Source organism: Marmota marmota, unplaced genomic scaffold (assembly GCF_001458135.2).
Source record: "Marmota marmota marmota unplaced genomic scaffold, marMar, whole genome shotgun sequence".
Taxonomy (NCBI): domain Eukaryota; kingdom Metazoa; phylum Chordata; class Mammalia; order Rodentia; family Sciuridae; genus Marmota; species Marmota marmota.
The window spans coordinates 1,011,702-1,020,166 of NW_026003318.1; the positions used below are offsets into that span (position 1 = coordinate 1,011,702).

The 8,465-nt window shown below is 44.1% G+C and overlaps 1 protein-coding gene across 1 annotated transcript; it reads left to right on the forward strand.

The window, feature by feature from the left end:
* Window positions 1-7,532: 7,532 nt before the first annotated feature.
* Window positions 7,533-8,465, forward strand: LOC107160360 (olfactory receptor 2L13-like). The gene has a single exon (XM_015507037.2). It carries the CDS (start codon window positions 7,533-7,535, stop codon window positions 8,430-8,432), a length of 900 nt encoding a protein of 299 aa, XP_015362523.1. The 3' UTR covers window positions 8,433-8,465.

The following is an 8,465-nucleotide window of genomic DNA, read 5'->3' on the forward strand; positions in this document are numbered from 1 at the left end:
CAAACTCTAGGAGCTGGTCCATTTGTCAGATCTGACATTCATAACTGATTGATTATTCCCAAAGACCCTCCCTCAATGCCATCCCTGTGGGATTAGAACATGCATTTGGGGAGGACACAAACTTTCCCCATTTAACATTCTCATCTATACCTACATTTCCATGATGTCCTTATTATCCTACCCCTTTGTTCTTTCCTTCCCCAGGTTGCCTTGGGACATATGACCTGGGCACCGGCCTGGTGTCTTACGCTCTGAAGCCCCCACATTGATTTATGGCTGTGCTGCTGCCACATTGGAGTTCCTAATTATTTCATCTCTGGTCATGCATAAAATCTGAGTCTCTCAGCAAGTGGCAGCATCAGCAGGGTTTAGTCCAGCAGCAGGGCTTGCACGTTTGCTCTCAAGCAACATGTACATGAAGAAATCAGCTGTGCTTCTCATGGGCACAAAGACTCCTTGGAGCAGCTCATGGTTCCATGGAACCCAGTGAGCTGCAGAGATGGGAAGGGGTGAGATGATGCTAGTGATGGCAGCAGCAACAGCAGCAGATGTAAGAGGTGGGCCTAGTGGACACTCCCCAGAGAGAGCAGGAGCCTCTGCTGGCAGAGGTTCTACCCATGGAGGAGGCTGGTTTCCTCTTCTGTTCATAGCCCTTTCCTGTGGGGTCTGTAAAACTCTTTCCATCTCATCTAAATTCTAGGAAAGGAGATACCTGACAGGCTAAGGATCAAACATCACCATGAAATTATTACAAAATTAAAGTGTACATGTAAGCACATAACGATTCTATGGATTTGGACATGGAAAATACAAAGGGAACTCTTACCACTTTAAATATTGAAAGAAAATGATGGATCACCTGGAGATTTAAGAAATTAAAAGTAAAGATTTTTGAGAGTTAAAATGCTCTTTAATTACAAAGAACAGAATGAACCAAGTATTAACAGTAAAGTAGTTTACCTTGTAGTTGAAGATAGATCAGGTGATAAAATGCATAAATAAGCATTGAAGTATGCATTCCCTCTGGGCTTTTCTTAAACAGAAACAAAACAACACAAAAACAACAAAACAACTTCTATGCATTACCAGAAGGTGAGAATCATGCTACTGGTAAGTTTGTATTTAAACCAAGGCCTCAGGTACAGCTCAGTGGAGAAGCCCTTGCCTCCTAGGCAAGAGACAGTGGGTTGGTCAGTCAGCACTGCCAAAATCCAAATAACCACTGGACAGCAACAAATGCCTCCTGGAGGATTACACACTTCAGCCACCATGAACACTTTATTTAGAAAAACATTTATCAGAAATTCATCACAATACTTTTTTACCTGTAACCCTTCTGGACAACCCTAGAGATATAAGAAATCTTTTTCTCAGAATTAAACTATTAAAATGGATTGTCATATAGCATGGTAAGAATGAGTGAGACCACTTGATCCACACCTGTTCACTGTCCCTGACCCTCTTCAATAGGCACATGAAGCACAGCACCTGGGAAGCAAAGCCTCTTCTGCAGACATGGTTTGGTCCACGAGTAGCAGTGCCCCGTGGGGTGTAAGTGGGTTGTGTGCTGAACACGGGGAGGACTCCAGGAATGGCCTCCATATTCCTAACTCCACTCGCCACACTAAACCCTTGACCCATCCATCTTAGAGTCCACCACCCCTCACCCTTTCCTATGCTGGTCCCTCCCATGTTTTATTGTTGGACATTGCATTAGAATTCATCCCCCACAAGAAATATTACCCTATCGTGTCATCGAAAGTGAAAACTTCGAAAACACTACAGGGCTGGGGACGTGGTGCAGTGGTGAAGCACCCCTTGGCACAATTCTTGTGACCAAAAAAAACAAAACACAAAACAAAACAAAAGCCTTCTTGTGAAACACTACAGGAGCCAAGATGAGGTTTGTGCTCCTAAATTACAAGAGTTCAGTCATCATGGCCTGCTGTCTCTCCAGCCATGTGTCAGTGACCCTCATGGATTCTCGAGCCTGCTGACAGGCTGGAGGTGGGATCAGCTGGGCTGGCATCGAGCAGGTAAAGGCAGTGGGTGACACTGCCCAGGGGAAGACAAAAGCTGCACACAGAAGTCAGCAGTGACCGTGACAATAGAAACCTCTACGTTTCTGTACCTTATCCACTCGCCTTATCCAAAACTTGTTGAGTTTTGCACTTCATCCTATTTCCATGATACTGGCCACAAATATTTATTGAATACAGTCTCATGGAATGATATTGCTGTCTCTTTTCCTGACCAAAGGACACAGGACACAGACAAGTACCCCATAAACTTCAAATGCTCACCTCTCTGGTTTAAAATCTGTGGACTGGATGGGAGACTGAGGGATCCTATGTCTGCCCATTCTGACCCTGCAACAGACACTTTGCAAACACTTGGCAGCCATACTTCCAGGCACGTCTAGGGTATCCCTCCATTAGTCTTGTTTTAAGGACTTGGCAACAATCTAATGTCTTCTGTATATTTGCCAATATAGTGTCCTAATAAGGGGTAGACCTAAGGCCTCATTTCATCACAAGGCCTCTAAGATTACTTTCTACTTTAGTGTAACTGCTGAGTGCATTAGGATTTTTAGTAATCATCTGTCTGCTTCTCAAAGAGAAGGAAGGATGTTGTCATAGCATAATTTAATTTAGTCACAATCACCAATAAATGCCTCTGGAAACTATGTTGGACAAGGTCATTGCTCCTGCTATTATAACTCAGCAAAGTACTAATAAGAGTTGCCTGCTTCATGTTGATCCTGAGTTCTATCGCTTACAAACCAGAGGATTTTGATGAACATTACCAAATATCTCATACAGCTCTCCATCATGTTCTAGATAGCTGGATTCATCCCCCCGGAGACTAATTCTGGGCAGCAGGCCAGAGCTGCAGAGCTGAGCAGGTTGGTGGAGTTGCTCTTAAGTTAGCTGAGTTCATCTCCAAGTCAGCAGAGTCAGGTGAAATGGCCAATATACCTGTCCCTGTGGGCTTGGACATTGGGGGTCCATTAGAGGCAAAGGGAGGACATGTGAGGCTTGGTAGAGGAAGGTTCTGCATATCAGGTGCAGCAGCTCATCCTTCTGTCCTCCTGTAGACCTCAAGGAAGCAAGTGTGACATGTCTTACTGAGTGAGCAAAGCAATAACATAGGGAACACTGCACAAGGTGAAGAGCTTTGATATTTCAGCATAAAGACTTGGTAGAGGTGGGAGCTGTGGGCGCTGCATGTGTCCTGAGGATTCCCTCCTGATGCCTTTGGCTGCTCCTGTTAGGAGAGCTTGGTGAGATCCAGGCCTGCTGCTCAGTGGCAGGAGCTAGCTGCTGAACGCTGCAGACTATTTAAACATATTGAAGAATTCATTAAACTCTCAGCAGACAAACTTTTAATTATAAACCTATTCCTTTCATAGTCCAACTCAAGAACTTCAGACAAGGTGAGTCAAACTGGTACTATGAAACCGAGTCGATTTGGGCTAGATGTAAACAAGAGAGATATTTTTGAAGTGTGACTTTCCTAACATAAGGACACACTTTCTGTTGAACAGAGATCAATTTGTTCCATAACACATTGGAAAAAGCAAGAACAATCTTAAGTGACTGTATTGATGTGAACTGTTAAAATTCTACCCTGGGGTACCCGCCAGTGGTGTGAATTTAATTGAGATATGGATTTTTCTGTGTCTGAGTGTCCTCAGGGATTAATGCAGGGAAGAAAGAGGGGAGAGGGACATACCTTCAGGCCCCCTCTACGAGCTGGATACACACAAGTTACTTACTCTATCTCCACAGCTCTTACCTGAGGATGTTGAGACCGAGTGAGCTGCAGGTCAATAATTTCCTCATTAGTCTTGGACTGATTGTCTACAAGACTTTTAAAATTCTTTTCTTACGACTTCCAGAGATAAACTCAGAGTGCCACACTTGGTACTCATACATGTATTTTGCCCTGTCACATGAGGTTAGTTTTTTTTTTTAATTCTATATATTTAAGCAGTATGACTTGTAGCATGGTCAAGAGGGACACAGATCTTGCACCCAACTGAAGTCACAAGAACAACACTGTCCAAGTTATATTGTTACCCAGAAGTTGGTGTTTCATGTAATTGTGATGCATGAAATAAGGAAGTCTCCCGCAAGAAAAAAAATCACTATTCATGGATGGAAATAGACCCTCTGGCTAGCTCCAATGTCTCAGATCCTAAAAGCTTCAAATACCAGATGTTCAGGATTCTGAAAATCACTGTCTGCAATGATTGCCTGACAATGTGAAACTTGTCAGTGTAGGTAAAAAATGTACAGCTGTAGTAACTATCATCAAACCATTTATATAATACTCTGAACTCCAATTTAGGCAGCAGATAATCTAAATATAAACAAAAGCCTTCCTTCAAAATGACTGGTTCAGAGAAAATGTAAGTTTACAGTAGACTGTGTGCTCAGGGCTTGGCACTACCAGGATTATTGGTATCTTTCCTCCTCTGAAATTAAGCGAGGACTAAACCTAGAAAGGAGGAAGGCAGCACAAGAGGCTCTTATGCCCTACATGGAAGGATCTATATGTTAAATGTTGATATATAAAATGACCTAGTCACTTTTTCTTAGTTTGGTCTTTATTGCTAATTTACCTCTGAGGTTCATATTTGGTTCTGTTAATCAGCAGAACTTCTGAGAGCCCACTGTGAACTAACCCCTGAGCCAAGCAGCAGAGAGGGGTGGTTCAATGGGTCCTACCCTGTCCCTAAGCAGCACCCAGCTGAGCTGATGTGCCCAGGCCTCAGGGGTCCCTGGCATGCTTGGCTTCCTTTGCTAAACCCAGGGGAGCCCCAGCTGTCCTCATTGCCCACTGCCCACTCTCTGCCCTGGGCTCCTCCTCAGCTATCTCCTAAACCAGATCCTCCTGTGTGAGCTCCAGAAGGGGACCTGACCCCATGCCACACGCACAGGCCTCTCACCTGGTCCAGAGCAGAATCTGAGTCCTCACTCCTTCCAACACACTTGCCCTAGGGCCTGAGCTTCCAGAGCCCTCTTGTCCCTGCTGCTGCCCTGATGACCCAGGCAGGCTCCCTCCAGGGCTGGCCCTGCTCCTCAGTCTGTGCAAAGTGGTCCAGAGCCTGAGGGCTCCTGCAGCAGCACCTCCTTGGAGTGTTGCTCAGTGCTGCTGCCCAGCTGTCCCTCTGTCCTTCCTCCATGCACTTTGGTTCTTGCTGTCACTAATGTCCACACAACTCACAGCATGTGTCTGAGCTGCTGCTCTGTTGTCACCCACTAAATATGAGCTCCAGATTGTGGAATGTTGTCTATTTTAACCACTAAAGCAAGTCGATACCTGAAGCATGGCCACAAAGCAGAAGCAGTGAGCACATTAAGGCTGATTGTGTCATGATGATGTGATCTATGCTTTTTATTTTTTTATGAGGTCATGAGTCTTTGCTTCTCAAAGTTGTTAGAAGCAGAGGAGCCTGGGATCCCACCTCTCCTGCTGCCCAGGGCTCGGTGCTGCTGCTGGGGACATGAGCAGGTATTCTCACTCTCAGCATCTGACAACTGCAGAGATCTAATAATGCACTTTCATTTTTATGATAAGCTCTCTTTCAAAATTTTATTCCTGTTTACCCAGTTACAAAAAGCAATGATTTTGTTTAAGTTACTAAAGGTGAATAATAGTATCAAACTATCAATTACTGTTTTTTTCCTGAGAAAATAGCAATGATCCAAGATGACTATCAAAATTAATTTCTAAGACAGGATCTGGCACCACTGTGGCTTTCAGATGGAAGAGCACCAACATATTAAGTGCAAAAGCCAAAACCAAGCGCAGGGAAGAAGTCAGACTCACATACTGCAATTGAAAGAAATGCTATGATATGTTTTATGCATATTTGGAAAAATGAAAGAAAAACAAAAGCAATTGCCAGACATGGATGGCAGAAAGGTAAAAAGAAAGGCTGTAATGAGTTGAGATAAAAGTTGCCAAGAAAAGACCTGGACATAAAAAGTAAGGAAAAAAAATATCAAGAAAGGTAAAGTCACTCATTTTTTCCACTTTTTCATTTTTTTACTGTCCATGCTGAACGTCTAGTTTTTGTTACTCTCTTGTATAATTAACTCTGAAGAGGGCACTAAACTGCACACAGCTCACATCCTTCCTCCTTGAACAGCTTAGCTGCACAGTTGCCCTCCTGCCTGCTCATCTGACAACCATCCACAGGACAGGAAGTGTAGGTGATCAGTTCCCCTTAGCTTTGTGCTCCTTACTTAACCTAGGTGGAAATGTGGAATGCAATATGATTTATTTTTGCAGGAGAATCGTGATTACACACATTGAATTGAATGAATAAATTTACACACAGTAAATCATTCATCAATTGCTGAATTTGGCATTTTAGAAGATTAGAAATATGAAGTACGCACACAGATTCAGGGTCTGATCCCAGGCATAGCTGTATTTAATAATGCTATTCTTCACATCAATGAGTGCTACCATTTGCATTTGGAAAATGAGGGTGTTAACACATAAATATATAGATTTGTGTTAGGGATGGGCAATAATAAGTTTAATTATGTGAAAAATAGTTCAGAGAAGTTAGGGAATGGCAATGTTTCACACATAGAAAGAATATGTGAGTGTATGGTTCTGTTGTTCACATCCACGTTATATTTCTGTTAACCACACTGGTTCTAGGTGAATCAAGCAAAGAGCACGAAATCTACATGCATTATTTACTCTGTCACCTTAATCATGGGTTTACACAAAGAAAAGAAAAATGTGCATGAAAATCTAGATGTTGGATATTGGGTTTGTAGGGCCTCAGATAATGGAAGCCTCGTTAGGAAAAAAACAAAACAAAACACTAAAGAACACATTATGACCAGGTAGATCTCACAGGACATAGAAGCCTTTTACAGTTTGATTGTGTTTAGTGACACACTGAGGGACCAGGAGAGGACTGTCTTTTAGAAGGTGAGCTGTACAGTACTGGGGATAAGATCCCAGTTTATAGAGTATCAAAGTGACATCTGGGGAGGAAAGGTCAGAAATGAGGGATGTGGAAGAGGCAAGGTCGGGAGCACCTAGCGTCACGTGAGCCCACAGGGGTCTTCTGAGCACACAGGTCATGTGTGTGGTAAACGTGAGTATTGAATTAAGGAGGCCAGAAAGGAGGGATCCCGGCTTCCTCAGTGCTGAGACCCTTCATACAGCCTTGAGGAAGGTCCCCTGCAGGAGTCACCAGGAAGGAGCCTCCAGCTGCTTCACTGAGTTTGCTGTGCCCGTTACTAGGCTGTATTTCAGGACCATGTTTGTGTCTATGACTTGCTAAGATGCTTACCAGTGAGGACTGGGAAAGGAATGTTTAATTCAGGTTAAAATGAATTCAACAAGAGCTGTGATGTTGAACGAAAAAGATTTCAATCTAAACAAGGTCTCATAAAGTCAATTCCTTGTTATTCTCCTGTGCTGATTCATATGATGTTTCGTTCTTAGCTTTTCTATTTATTTTTCTTTCAAGCATATCAACGCAGTGCATTTCCATGGAGAAATGGAACCAAACTTCAAGTGATTTCATTTTATTGGGGCTGTTACCGCAAAACCAAACTGGCCTACTTCTCTTGCTCCTGATCGTCTCTGTGTTTGTTTTTGCCTGTTTGGGGAACTCAGGGATGACTGCCCTCATCTTCTTGGACCCGCGGCTCCACACCCCCATGTACTTTCTCCTCAGCCAGCTCTCCCTCATGGACCTGATGTACATCTCCTCCACTGTCCCCAAGATGGTATACAACTTCCTGTCTGGCCAGAAGAGCATCTCCTTCCTAGGCTGTGGTGTACAAATCTTCTTCTTTGTGACATTGGCATGTTCTGAAGGCTTACTTCTGGCCTCCATGGCCTATGACCGCTTTGTGGCCATCTGCCACCCCCTCCACTACCCCATCCGCATGAGTAAAAGGGTATGTGTGAAGATGATCCTGGGGTCCTGGACGCTGAGCTCCATCAACTCCCTGGCACACACCATCTATACTTTTCAGATTCCTTACTGCAGGTCTAGAGCCATCAATCATTTCTACTGTGACATCCCAGCCATGATGCCTCTGGCCTGTGTGGACACCTGGGACTATGAGTACATGGTGTTTGTGAGTGCAGTCCTGTTTCTCCTCCTTCCATTCCTTGGCATCACGGCCTCCTATGGACGGGTCCTTTTTGCTGTCTTCCACATGCGCTCAAAAGAGGGGAGGAAAAAGGCCTTCACCACGTGCTCCACACATTTAACTGTGGTGACATTTTACTACACACCTTTTGTCTACACTTATCTCCGGCCCAAGAGTCTCCGCTCACCAGAAGAGGACAAGATCCTTGCAGTTTTCTACAGCGTCCTCACCCCCATGCTCAACCCAATTGTCTACAGCCTGAGGAACAAGGAGGTCCTGGGGCCATGAGGAGAATGTGGGGGATGTTCTCCTCCAGGAAGA